At 37.9% G+C, this 14,656-nt stretch overlaps 1 protein-coding gene and 1 long non-coding RNA gene across 5 annotated transcripts in view; one reads left to right on the forward strand and one right to left on the reverse strand.

Annotated features, from left to right (window-relative positions):
- LOC141572218 (uncharacterized) overlaps positions 1-5,612 on the reverse strand; it is a 73,496-nt gene extending 67,884 nt beyond the window's left edge. The window contains exon 1 of the long non-coding RNA XR_012497470.1: positions 5,480-5,612. This is a non-coding gene — a long non-coding RNA (uncharacterized LOC141572218). The remainder of the gene's footprint in view (positions 1-5,479) is intronic.
- Positions 1-14,427, forward strand: part of RSF1 (remodeling and spacing factor 1) — a 124,297-nt gene extending 109,870 nt beyond the window's left edge. For 3 of the 4 annotated variants that reach the window (XM_074335718.1, XM_019726392.2, XM_074335719.1), the window contains 3 exons: positions 601-821; positions 4,146-4,334; positions 6,908-14,427. In XM_074335718.1, coding sequence (XP_074191819.1) covers positions 601-821; positions 4,146-4,334; positions 6,908-7,479 — 982 coding nt within the window. In that variant the 3' untranslated portion in view covers positions 7,480-14,427. The remainder of the gene's footprint in view (positions 1-600; positions 822-4,145; positions 4,335-6,907) is intronic. The other variant, XM_074335720.1, reaches the window with a different exon arrangement.
- Positions 14,428-14,656: the final 229 nt, after the last annotated feature.

The following is a 14,656-nucleotide window of genomic DNA, read 5'->3' on the forward strand; positions in this document are numbered from 1 at the left end:
ATGTGAGGTTTACATTTCAGAAAATTCATCCTGGCATTCATTTGGAGGATATATTAAGAGGAAATGAGTATAGAGATTAGAGAGACTACGTGAGAAATTGCTGTAATCGTTTGGGTGGGAGACGAGAGACTGAACAGAGAAGACGGATCAGGTTTGAGGTATTTAAGAGGTAGACTCAGGAGGAACTAGTAATCAATTGTGAGAAATGAAAAAGGAGAAATCAGGATAAATATCAGCTTTCTGGTTTGAGGTAATGGATGGCTGACAAACACCGGGCTAGGGAACAGAAGAGAGGAGTAGGTTAGGAAATAATGAGTTCGCTTTTGGATATGTTGAATTTAAGGTACGTGGGGTACATCTCAAGCGGCCAGAGCAATTTATGTACAAATATCAGCATCAATTCATATCTCCTCCTAAGAAAAGGATAGGTGGCAAAACATTTCTCCATTTTATAAATAGGGAAATTGATACAATTATTCAGATACTACATTAAACATTTAATGATTCACTGGACTTGTTAGAATTTGAACTCAGCGCGCTCAAAAATAGGTTCATGGTTTTAAGTGTACCATCATAATTCATCTGGTTTCTCTTGGACAGATCTCAAGATGAGTTTGTTGTGTCTGATGAAAACCCAGATGAAAGTGAAGAAGACCCACCATCTAATGATGACAGCGACACTGATTTCTGTAGCCGAAGACTGAGGCGACATCCCTCCCGGCCAATGAGGCAAAGCAGGCGTTTGCGGAGAAAAACCCCAAAGAAAAAATACTCTGATGATGATGAAGAAGAAGAGTCTGAGGAGAATAGCAGAGACTCCGGTAAAAATAATTTGTATATACATGACACCAACTAAATAAATTCTTGTTACTTCTGGAGCTAAGAGTTCTTAAAATTTCATTCATTTGTAATATAAACTATCTGATAAAACTTTGAGTTCTGTTATTATGACTCACTAGTAACTAAATTTTTTACATAAAGCACATCTAAGAAAATACATTCAGATGGATGTCTTAACTTCATACTAAATTCATTTAGGATTGTGGTGAATCCTTTTGGGTGCCAAATGTTTCCATGCCCAGACTGTATCTTCATAGTGTTCCTTGGGAATCATTGTCAATAAGCTGACAACATTTTTCTCAGATGTCTAGTTATTAGAGAAGGATCACCAATTATCTCTAAAGTTTAGATTACGATCAGCGATTCATTAATTTTTATAAATTAGCAGTGGTTCATGTTATTACAGCTTATGCTTATCCCCATTAACTGAGTAAAGGGAGGCACAGCAGCTAAAAACAGATACTAGCGCTTTATGGAATTTGCAGGTTAGGTAGTTGTCTCACTGAGGAAGTGCCACAGATAAGAGTATCATATCCCTGACTCTGGCCAGGCTTGTGGAGTTTTTGTAAGTGGAGACATCATACCCCTTTATCAGTGATTATTTCCTAAGAACAAGGACATTGTGTTACATAACCACAGTACAATTACCAAAATCAGAAATTTTAATACTGATAAAATACAACTTTCTAATCAATAGTATACGAGGTGTGATCAAAGGATACGATGAATGTTTAAAAAAAAAAAATTATGACAGTAAAAGACACATTGCCATTAATCCCCCTTAAAATACTCCCCTTCACTTCGAACACACTTATCCCATCTTGTCACTTTCTGAAGCAGTTCTGGAAGTCCTCTTTTGTGAGTGTCTTTATTTCATCCTCCATCATGGAAATGTTCCGTGTCACACATCGCTTCTGGTACGGTAATTTCTGTCAAATAAAAACATTACGGTGTGTCCTCATCCACCTTATTCACTGGATCTGGGACCATGCGACTTCTGGTTCTTTCCCGATGTCAAAATGACCATGAAAGGTAAATGTTGTGAGTCGAATCAGGACATCGACGCAGTCACCACAGCGCAACTAAAGACACTCAGGAAAGAGGACTTCCAGAACTGCTTCAGAAAGTGGCAAGAATGATGGCATAAGTGTGTTTGAAGCGAGGGGGAGTATTTTGAGAGCGATTAATGGCAATGTGTCTTCTACTGGAATAAATTTATTTTTAATTAAACATTCACTGTATTTTTCCCCCTTTTCCACCCCCCCACCCCCACCCCACACACACACACTCCGGTTCAAGCCATTGTTTCTCAGTCTAGTTGCGTAGGCCCATGCTGGTATTATGAGCCTTGTGCTACCCCCCCACCCCACCCCCCGCCCCCGGCAGAGGCAGTCGTTTGCCAGTCATCTGTCGGCCACTCACAGCAGCTTTTTCCGGCTGCCAGCCGCTCACAATGGCTGCCGGCCACCCGTGGCAGCCCACAGCAGCTCACGACTGGCCACTCACGCTGCCACCGGCCACCATGGCGGCACACGGTAGCCCACAGCAGGACACAGTTCACGATGGCTGCCGGCCATCCATGCTGGCCACCGGCCACTCATGGCAGCACATGGCAGCTCACGCCAACTTCCAGTTGCTCATGGCAGCCCAGCTCCAGGGAGAGCTGTTGTTCACAATCTTATCTGTGGCGGGCGCAGCTCACTGCTCCATGTGGGAATCGAACCGGCGACCTCGGCATCAGGTACACGGCGCTCCAACCACTTGAGCCACCAGGCTGCCCCCACTGTATTTTTTGATCATGTCACATACATTCCAATTTCATCAGGTGTCCCAATATTTTTTTTTTCTTTAACTTTTTAAATTTATTTTAAGTGTGTTTTTCCAGGACTCCTCAGCTCTAAGTCAAGTAGTTGATTCAGTCTAGTTGTGGAGGGCACAGCTCACTGGCCCATGTGGGGATCGAACTGGCAACCTTGTTTTTATGAGCATCACGCTCTAACCAACTGAGCTAACCGGCTGCCCTGCCTTTATATCATTTTTTCCCTAGTCCAGGGTCCAATCTAGGAATACACACTGCATTAATTCGTGTCTCTTTAGTCTCCTTTAATCTGGAATGTTCTTCAAGGTTTGTCTTTATTCACTTTGATGTTTTTGAAGAATACAAACTAGTTATTTTGTAAAATGTCCATTAATTTACGTATTTTTTCCTTGTAATTATATTCAGGTTATATACATTTTGGCAGGAATATCACAGAGCTGATGTATGTCCTCCTGGTCTCTTTATTATTTTTCTCTTTTTAATTAATAAGTAATTTGTAGGAAGGTATTTTGAGACTGTAAATATCCTGTTTTTATCAGATGTTTCACCCACTTTTAGCATTCATTGATGATTTTCCAACTCCATCATCCCTGTTATGTTTATTATTTGGTGTGCTGTAAGGAAGAGTTTTCCCTTTTCCCCTACATATTTATTTCTTTATATCAGTATATACTTATGGAGTCTTACTTTAGTCAGTGAATATAACATGTTACCACCACTAATTAGATTATATCTAGGTTCAATTTGTCCCAGATTTGGCCAGTGTGAACCACTCCAATCTATCGGCTAGCCATTTTGAAGTGTTTGACGTCCATTTAGAGAACAAGGCTAGATGTGATAAGTCAGTGGAATTTGTTAGCACTCCTGAAAAACTGCTGTGACTCAGTTCCATTGTCTAACTCTGATTTATTGATCAGAGATGACAAGAACAACGCTTTGAGAGTTTATGTAGCCCTGTGTGCTATTACTTAGCATATTTTAGTTCCATGTGAAAAAAAGCCAAAAATAGAACTTTAATTCTGTACTTGTTTGAAACAGGCTCATCAGTTTTCTGTGGTTAGAGAGCTGAACCTCTGGTACATTCTGTATGTAGCCATACAGCTACTTATAAGGAACAACAGATCATCGTGAGGCAGAATAGTAACTATCCACCAGGAAGAGCAATTGCAGCAACCATGCAGCTGACTGTGTAGCTCTAGGCTGAATGGGACAAGAGGATTATATAAAACATCTTTTCATCTTGAGGATTGACTGCTAATAAGATATATTTGTGAGGTTTGGCATAGAGCTCCGTAGATTAAAAAGAAAAGAAAATACGGGACTTAAAAGTTATTATTTGTTTAAAAATTGTTATGACTGAACTCTGCTTAATAGCCTTACATCTGGATAGCCTACACTAACTACATTTCTATTTAATGGAATTATATTTTGTACATGACTTCTTTTTCCTCTTCCTTTTTTTTTTTTTTAATTTTAATTTTTACAGAAAGTGATTTTAGTGATGATTTTAGTGATGATTATGTAGAAACTCGGCGGAGGCGGTCAAGGAGGAACCAGAAAAGACAAATTAACTACAAAGAAGATTCAGAAAGTGATGGTTCCCAGAAGAGTTTACGACGTGGTAAAGAAATCAGACGAGTTCACAAGCGCAGGCTTTCCAGCTCAGAGAGTGAAGGTAATGCATAGATCTCTCTTTGCAGAAGTTTGGACAAGGCAGAAATAGAAGCTGCAAAGTGACCTCAGGATTATGATTCTGTACCATTTCTAAGAAATTTAATATAACCAGTAATATCTTTGAGACAAAACCCATATTTTATTCCTGGTCACTATTGTTTAAATAAAAGATAGTTGATAAGATACAAATTTTTAAGGTCTCCGTTGTAATAATTAAATTCTTCATTGAAACTAGAAGAGCCTCAGAAAATTGTGCTCTGAGCAAGATTTCTTCCAGCTCCCATATTATTTATGGCCCTCATTTTGAAATAACCTCCTTTGATTTGATGTTCTGAATAGCTGAATGGTTCCAAAACAAAGTATTAGGTTGGTGCAAAAGTAATTGACGTTTTTGCAGTTATTTTTAACCTTTTAAACAATTACTTTTGCACCAACCTAATACCGACTTGTCTCTTTCCACCTTGACAGTGAGCTTCAGTGGGTAACTGTTATTTGTGAATAGCTGTAGCTGTGCCCCATACCAGAAATTCAAGAAAAACTCTAAAGTATGAATCTATAATATCTTTGTAGTCTTTGTAGTTATTCCAGAGTTCTTCCCAAGTTCATTTTGAATGATTGTAACTCTCACCTTCTTTCATTTGTTTTTTATATATTTAGTTCTTTATTATTTATGATCTGTGTTTGAAAATTATTTGCTTTCATAGATCCTTGTCAATTAAGTTTGAGACCATGCCAGGAGAGAAAGGGAAAATATGTTTGGATATGGGAGGCTAAAGAAGGGAGGTGAACATCTGGTTGAGTGTGTGTTATCTTCATGTGTCATTAAAGATTGACATAAATTCATTAATTCAACTATTAAAAACAAATGCTTATTGAACTATTCACTATTCTAGGTGCTGGGAATAGAACAAAAGAGCTAAAAACATGTAATTCTTATTTTAGTTGTGGGGAGAAAGACAATAAAGTGAATAAGTAGAATATATGATAAGTTAGGTGGAAATAAATGCTGTGGAGAAAAATAAAGGAGAAAGGAGGGTTGGGAGAATAGTTGGAATTTCAGATAGGGTACTACAGCAACGCCCCACTAAAAATACAACGTTTGAGTAAAGACCAAAAAGAAATGTTGGGTGTATGTCATTCACTTACCTAGAAGAAAAGTGATACAGGCAGATGGAACAACAAATGTGCAGGTCTTGAGGCAAGTTTGTGCCTGGCATGTTCAGGGAACAGAAGGCAGGCCAGGGTGGTTGCAGGAGGAATAGTCTGAGATGAAGCCAGACCAGTAGAGCAGCAGTCAGCAAATGACAGCCTGCCTGTGTGTATAAATAAAAATGCTGTGAATCAAGTTCTATGGGAACAGCCACGCCCATTTTTTACATAACAGACTGTGCTGCCTTCCCACAAAGTTGAGTAGTTGTGATAGACTGTCGGGCCTGCCCTTGACAAAAGGGACTTGTCAACTCCTGCTGAGGAGCAGTGCTCTCCAGGTGAACTTTCTGCATTAATGAAAATGTTCTGTAGCTGCTGTGCAAAATAGCCGCTAGTCTCATGTGACTATTGAGCACTTGAAATGTGGCTAGTGTGACTGCAGAACTGAATTTTTATCTACTTTTAATTAATTTAAATTAAAAATAGCCAGATTGTTGGCTACTGTATTGGATAGTGCAGTGGGCCATGTATAGACTGGATTTTATTCTGTGTGAGATAAGAAGTAACTGGAGGGTTTTGAGCAAAGGACTGATAGGATCTGACTTATGTTTTCATTTGCTGTGGGAGCTGTGTTACGCACAAATTGAAGGGGACAAGAGCAGAACCTCAGAGACCAACAGGGAGGCCATTGGAATAGGCCTGGTGAGAGATGATGATAGGTAAGACTAGGGCAGTAGCAGGAAAGGGGTGGGACAAGTTCAAATTGTGGATATATTTTGAAAGTCGACCCAAAGCATTTGCTGTTTGTTGGGTTAGATGGAAGAAAGGAAGGAGTGAGGGATGAGTGAGCGATTGGAAGAATAGAGTTGCCAGTAACTAAGATGGTGAAGACCAGAACGGCAAAGGTTTGAGATAAAAGTTTAGGAGCTCGGTCATAGAGATGTCTGTTTAGAAATCCAAGCATAGATGTTGGATAGGCATTTTGATAAATGAGTCTGGAAGTTAGGGATTGCCTAAAACAAATGTGTTAGCCATCAGAACATAGAAGTTATGCCAAGCCGTGAGACTAGGTGAGATCCCCTAGTTGTAAGTACAGACAAAGAAGAGAAGAGATTTGAGGACTACCAAAGACATTTCAGACCCTGGAGTGAGAGTACAGTGTTTCAGATACCCAGAGCTGGGCAAGATTTCTCCAAGAAGTCTGATTCTGCTCTTTCCTAAAGTCCTAGGTACACCATGAATCATAATGGGCATTGTTACGGGGCTGAGAGGAGACAGAAATCAGGCTGATTATTGAAGGAGAGTATTTATGTACAAGCAAGCCTGAAAACAGGACGTGCTGTGAATATGGGAAGGAAAAGGAGAATTACTTAAATTTGCTTATGGTTCACTGTGCCAATGGCTTAAATGTGCTGTTTATTCTAGAGAGCTATATGTCCAAGAACTCTGAAGATGATGAGCTAGCTAAAGAATCAAAGCGGTCAGTTCGAAAGCGGGGTCGAAGCACAGATGAGTATTCAGAAGCAGATGAGGAGGAGGAAGAGGAAGGCAAACCATCCCGGAAACGGCTACACCGGATCGAGACAGACGAGGAGGAGAGTTGTGACAATGTTCATGGAGATGCAGATCAGCCTGCCCATGACAGCCAGCCCAGGGTCCTGCCCTCAGAGCAAGAGAGCGCCAAGAAACCCTATCGGATAGACAGTGATGAGGAAGAGGACTTTGAAAATGTAGGCAAGGTGGGGAGCCCATTGGACTATAGCTTAGTGGACTTACCTTCCACCAATGGACAGAGTCCTGGCAAAGCCATTGAGAACTTGATTGGCAAGCCAACTGAGAAGCCTCAGACCCCCAAGGACAACAGTGCAGCCAGTGCAAGCCTGGCCCCCAATGGGACAAGTGGGGGGCAGGAGGCAGGGGCACCAGAAGAGGAGGAAGATGAGCTTTTGAGAGTGACTGACCTTGTTGATTATGTCTGTAACAGTGAACAGTTATAAGACTTTTTTTCCATTTTGTGCTAATTTATTCCACGGTAGCTCTCACACCAGCGGGCCAGTTATTAAAAGCTGTTTTATTTTTCCTAGAAAACTCCACTACAGAATGACTTTTTAGAAGAAAAATTTCAACTACCCTGAAGTCTTTCTGTGAAGTGACCAGTTTTGAACTTTGAAGATAAATAATTGCTGTAAATTCCTTTTGATTTTCTTTTTCCAAGTTCATGGTCCTTGGTAATTTCATTCATGGAAAAAAAATCTTATTATAATAACAACAAAGATTTGTATATTTTTGACTTTATATTTCCTGAGCTCTCCTGACTTTGTGAAAAAGGGTGAATAAGAATGCATTCCGAATCTATGAGGGCCCAAAACAGAATTAGGGGTGGGAGAAAGCACTTGTGCTTTAGCTTTTTCATATTAAATATATATTATATTTAAACATTCATGGCATAGATGATGATTAACAGACGGTTTAAAAGTCCAAGTCTGTATTGTTGCAGTTTGAGAATTGTAGATAACACCATACATAAGTCATTTAGTAACAGCATTCATGATATCAACTTGTTTACTATTGGAGATAACCACACTTAATAAAGAAGAGACCGAGAAAGTACCATCGTATAAAAACTCTAACCTAAGTTTCTGTGATAGTGGAGTTTCTTGTTTTAAAAAAATCATCTGAAAAGCATTTGTACAGTAAAATGTATAATGAAGCTTTCACAACCAGATTGTGCTAGCAACAAATTTTCCAGAACAGCTTTATGCAGTGGTGATGAGGTGGCCTCTCATATACTATCATGGCGAGTTAGTAGGTAAATGAGTATGGGCTTTCTTAAGGCCCAGGTGGACTATAGACTTTGCAGACAGTGTAACTCTTGTCTTCTGGCCACTTGGTATTTAACTATATGAAATACCATTTTGAAACAAATACATCTATACAGAATATAACATGAAGAGATGCTAAACTGACAGCGGTATTTTAGCACATTTGAAGAAGGGGAAAGGATTTTCAGGTGAATTTTAACTGGTCTATTCTTGCCCTTAGTATCTACTTCAAATTGAAGTCTACAAACAAAGCAGTTCCTTTGGGAGGTTTTTAGTTTGAGTTTTAGCATGTATGTGTGTGTATATGTGTGTGTGTATGTGTGTGTGTTGGAATTTCCTATCTGCTTGGATATATTAGCAGGGTTTGAATGTAGTTTCGGCCTTTGGCCATTAGACTTCTATTAAAATTCATTAATAGTCACACGACCAACATAGAGTTGATTGAGAACCGCCGATGTACTTAATAGGCATGACATCCACTTCAAACATCTCGACACTTTTAAAGAAGATAAGCCCTTTGTTTCAAGAAAAAGTGGTTTGTAACTAACTGAATATCTAACATGTAATTGACACTAAAAATACGAACTTTGTCTTAACTTAGATTCTGTTACAGCTGTAAAATTTCAGGCAGAGCCATAAATAACGTTGTACAAAGTGTAGCACTTGTGATTAAACCTTGCCTGTCCAATTCTGAAACCTTCAGCCATTACTTCTGTGGATACTTTCGCCCTGGGGTTTGGGTTTTTCTGTTCCAGTGTTGTGTCTGTTGCCGGCAACGGACGCACCATATCTGCTGCTGGCCCAAGGAACTTCATTAATTTTTCTTCCCAAATTATATGTGCTAGTCAGTCAGTGTATAGTAAAGCACTTCTCTTTTTTATTATTAAAAAGCTGGCATTAGACTCGCATTATAAATACCTCTCTAGAAACTTTATACTCCTTCTTTTCCTTCCTCAACAGGTGTTGCCCTTAAATCTTATCTTTTTGGCCTTGAAAGTTCATAGCTGTTGTTTTTCAGTTGTTGGTTCTTTTGTTTCACTTTAGTTCTGTAGTATCTGCCCATTAATATTTTTGCTTTAATTCTAGCAATGTATATGTATCTGTATAAAAAATAAAATAATGAAAGCAGCCTTAAAATAGGATGCACCAATAGCACGTGGTTCCAAGCAAGTTGTGATTTTTATTTTGAGACAATGTGCCCCTGGAAGGAAGGGAAGGGCTTGCATTCACGGACAGCAGAGCAGGGCTGTGCAAGGAGCCGCATTCACTTATGAGCTCCTTGCCAGCTAGGTTTGTTGCCTTTATTTGCAAGTCAGTTAAGAATGTTAGCCGTGTTGACTAAAACAGGCAGGCAATGGAAGGATTCCTACTAGTGCAAGGTAAGTGGTTCGAGTGCATGTGGCCAATCCTGCCCCCAGCCTCCCTCGACCATTTTAGTCCTGCAGCGGGTAACAGCCGCTACTGTGTGGAAACTCCCGTGTGCCCTGTCCTGTCTACCTCTGGACACATCAGCTCCTGCTTCCACCTATTAGTTCTACTCGGCAGTCAAGCAGATGATAAAAAGTATTAAATGGGTAGATTATTTCTTTTACAGGATGCCCAAGGTGAAATGAGTTCTTTTTACCCTTCTGCTACCGAGAGCAAAAGGTAATTTTTACCATAGTGAACATATTCCATGTACCAAATGTCCCACTGACATTGGTTATGATACCCATTGGCTGCCTGTTACTTACCAAACTTCAATTAGATGTTTGTGAACTTGATAGTGAGTGTATCCCTTCTAACCTTACATTCTGATTAAACCAGTGAACTATGTTTCATCTATAAAGAGTGTAATCCAAGCAGCTCGTACTTATAAGTTGTTATTATGCAGATTCATTATGGGTAATTAAATGTTGAACAGTTCAAAAACAATTCTGCTACTTGGTGTTTAGATTCAGTCCCAGAAAGAGTCTGTTCACTGAAATATTAACTCTGAGTATTCTATGAAGAAGAGAAAAAATATGGAAAAGTAAACATTCTGTATCCAAAGACATAATTCAGTTGTTAGGAACTGGACAGAGCATAGGACAGCAGCACTTCATCTAGCGTTTAGAACATCTGGAATCCTGGTTATTAGAGTACTAACCATGGGTTAGGGTCACAATAGCTGCTATATAATAGAGCCCTTTAATACTTTAAACCCCCTTTTTTGAAATACAAGTTGGACTCCCAATATAAAACTCCACAGTCTGAAGCAAATGTATTAAGGGGAGATGTAGTTTAGTACCCAGAATATTTCGTTTACAGTTGCTGTAAAGGTTTGGAAAAGAGCCAAATTTTCACAAAGCAGAAGCTTTGAATTAAGTTATATGAAAAAAAACACTCAGATTGAAAATACACATTTTGGTTTCGTAGACTTGTTCTGATGAAACAGTGTTCAGTGTCAAACATTTTTCCATTGTTGGCACGTTACTAGGGAATGATGGCAGAGATATTTTGAAGAAGATACCTGATATATTGAGGTTGGGTTTCCTTGATACATCTTTTTCCAGTTGGTCGAGGTTGCACATTCAGAGAATAAAAAGGAGTTTCATTTAGAATAAATTCATGTCTACTGATAATATATTTTTTAATGTGACCTGCCAAAGAACCAAGGACTTTGAATGCTAAAGTTGTTGAAAAAAAGATTTTTAAACAATCTAATTTTAAGGATGTTACAAACTCCAGTTTTCATTTTTCGGTTGATAGAACCCATTCCATAATACGCATTTGAGCAAAGTACATATATTAAGGAAAATGTAGATGTTTACTTGTTATTTAGAGATAACGTGGTGGAAAAATGTTAGCTATTTTTAAGTGGGACTGATGGTATTTCCTTTGTGACAAGGAATGCCCTTTTAGCTTGTTTGTGGGGCTGAGAGAGGTTAACCATTCGCTAGTTTGTACTACCATCCAGCTAAAAGGAATCTAATGAATCTACAAGAAAATATTGTGAACTCTGACCTTTGCCAACACAGTGGAACAGATTCATGATTCATGGTGTTGCCTCACAGCTATATATCTTTTTTTTTAGGTGGAATGAAAATATATATGTACGTATATGTATGTATGTATGTATGTATATGTGTACATACATACTTTAGATGTTAGAAGAAAAACTGAATCATTTGAGATTGTTAATTGACAAAAAAGAAATAAGGCAAATAATTATAACGTATAAGAAATTATGAACATTTAATTACAGAAAGCCTAGAGAAAAATAGTGAAGTTCCTCTTCTTGGTTTGACATTCTAAAAATGTATTCCTGGTTCTCCCAAGAAGCGAGACTGCCAAAACTACACACCTGCTGTAATCTACATAGTCCTCTGCTTAATATCTGTTATTAAACTTTCTTAGAAGAAAATCCATTCCTATTTTATCCACCATTCCCAGTGTATACCTGTAAACCTACCTTGGAAGTGGCAAGCTACCTGCCAATTTTCTTCATTGTTTTTATATCAATCCTGAAAGATAAATCCTTTTGCTATCAATGTATTTAAGCTGGGTTATTATGTGTACACTTAATTTGTTTTCAGAATATTTCACTCCAACTTACATTGTCATTTAACATTTTTTGAGTGCCAAGAATTGCTAGGTGACTATGTAACATTGAAGATAGAGTCATTCCCCAGCAAGCAAGCAGTCGTTAAGCCAAAATGTAGTGCGCTTGGTGTATAACCACTTTTTTTTATTCATATAAACCCTCTCAGAAATGGATTAGGCTAGAATTCCCCGTGGATTTCTTCCCTCATTTTGGTCATATAAGCTCAGTATTTTCTTTCATTTTATATTTATACATTTTACTCTGGGAAATGCTGCAAATCCAATTCTGGCACATTGTAGTGATTCCAGTTAATGAAGATGTTATTTTTATTTTAATAACTTTTAGATTTCTATCCTATGCATAAGTTATATGAGAGGGCATAACAAATTATTAGTAGATGCATAGAAGTTTATTAATTAAGCTCCTTAAGACATTTTGAGTAAGAAAAAAACATTTTTAAAGGAACTTCATTTGTGTGTTTTTTGCCAAACCGGTACAAGCTAGAAAATGCACTAAGGACTGAATGACCTGCCTTGTTCATTTTGCCACTGGATAATGTAAGTTAAGAATGGAATTGTTAACCCTAACTCTATGTTTTCTTAACTTTCATCAGTTTCTAAAGAAATCTAATTTAAGTGTTTGGGGTTTTGTTTGACCTGTATTTATTGAGTTCTGGTCACAGGCCAGGAGCTGCATGTCACGCTTATGGATGGCCAGAACACAGTCATTGGGAAACGTAATAGCTCAAGACCTTCTGAATCGTTTAACTTATTTTGTATGTTGCAAAAAAAAAAATTTATTTTGCTTGAGAGTCACATTTTTTATAACTGTACAGCTTTTAAGGGATGGGAAGTGGAAAAATACCCTAAAATAGGATGTAGATTTTTACAATTGTGTTTATGCTAGAACATCTACAGGTGCATTATGTAATTAAACCTAAAATTGTTTAAAAATTTGTGCCATGGTCTTTTTCATTCTCCTGCCCTTGAGCAGAGTTGGTGCATATCAATACTGCTGTATGGACAGGCTTTGAAGTTAGGCTAATAATCCTTGTCTCCAAAGCTTTTAAGATCATTGCATGAAAATTACACACACGTATACACATACATAAACAGATCTAGTTTATATTAGTGTAAATGGATTGTCAACTTCGGAACAGCTATAATAGCCCAAGTTTGGCAGTTAAAGTGCGTGGTGTTTGTGATGCCTGACTACGGTATTCTCAGTGTTGGTCTAGTGTTTTGTTCTCTTATCAAAATAGCTTCTTGATAAAGCTACAGTCCGAATTGTAGCTTGCCCAAACCTGCCAGGTTTTGTATACACCTTGAAAGGGAGTGTCCTGTGCTGGGATAGAGGGGTGAAGGGCAGCGTTTTGCTTTCTTTTCAATATAAGATGAGGAAGAACTGGAATTGTTGTTTGGTTCGAGTTACTCAGTAGACTTAATTCCACAGGAATATTGTCTGCTGGAAGCATGGCAGGAAGGGATATTAGCTTCAAATTCTGATTTCCCTTATTTGATAAATATTTTGACATCTTGCAGAGCTGCCGATTCTAGCAGTCTTAAATGGCACATTTTACCTAAGTTACATTAAGATACTTTGTTTAAATGCCAGTATTTTTTGCCATCTGATCATTTTACCATTGTAATTTCTCACCTTTGTAGCCAAAGTGTATTCTTACAAAGAAATTCATCGAAATGTGTCATAATTTCTACCCAAGCTACCTTTATCTACTGTCAGCAAATGTAGGATATCAGTTTCTCGGCTATCCGTTCAGAGGTGAAGCCTGGGAATCATGAATTTCCAGGTGAGCAATACAAATTCCAGACAGGAATTTGTAAATGGTATATGTTAGATTTTCATTTTGATTTTAAAATAATAGCTGGGATTCAGGGAGTGTTTGATCAGAATGCCTCTTGGATTTTCAGACATACTTACATGAAATGCTTTATTTTCCTATGCATAAAAAATTATTCCTGTAATAGGTTCTCAGAATGCTTTATTTTGTTTCTAGGAGATGAGAGCTAAAGCAGAAGCTCCTAGATTAACAAACTGTTGAGGTAATCAGAAACATGATGTTAGTAAAATAGGGAAAACTGGAGTGATCTCACCTCCTACAAGGTCCTGCATGTTTGGGGGGTGGAAGGAGAAGACATCTGAAAACTGGAAATGGGACTCCAATAATGCACAAAGTAAATTTTGTGCATGGAAAGTATGGGAATTCCTGGTGGCTTAAAGCTTCAGGGGTTACCTGCAATGTATGAACACCTACTGTGTTAGAATTGCAGTGCATAGTTATTTAAATACAATACTTCTTGTAAGTGACAACCAAAATATGTTGTGGCTAGTGCCAATATTTTTGTTAATGAAATGTTCAATGTCTCACTACAGTCTGATCAGAACTCTTGGTGTTATAAGCTAGGCCTAAAGCTATTTTATAGCTATTGGCCTAATTGTGTAACTTTTTCTTTCAAAATGTTTTATTATAATACTTCTGTCATTTCTTTCACTTAATATATGTCAATTGTCATAATAAAAAATTTAAATAATTTAATGTATTTAGCATGATGTGTTTGCAAACTTAGTTTATTTTAAACTGTGTGGCACATGGAAAACTAAGAATTTTCTATAACAGTTAATGAAGGCTGAAGTTTTTTATCTCTTCCAGGGACAGACCAATTATTCTCTTACTGTCTAGAAAGTAAATTTGCATGTACATCAATTTCCCCAAAATAATTTTTAAGACTATTTGCCAACTAGGTGAATTATAGATATTACAAAGCTATT

This window comes from Rhinolophus sinicus, linkage group LG06 (genome assembly GCF_036562045.2).
Source record: "Rhinolophus sinicus isolate RSC01 linkage group LG06, ASM3656204v1, whole genome shotgun sequence".
Lineage (NCBI taxonomy): Eukaryota > Metazoa > Chordata > Mammalia > Chiroptera > Rhinolophidae > Rhinolophus > Rhinolophus sinicus.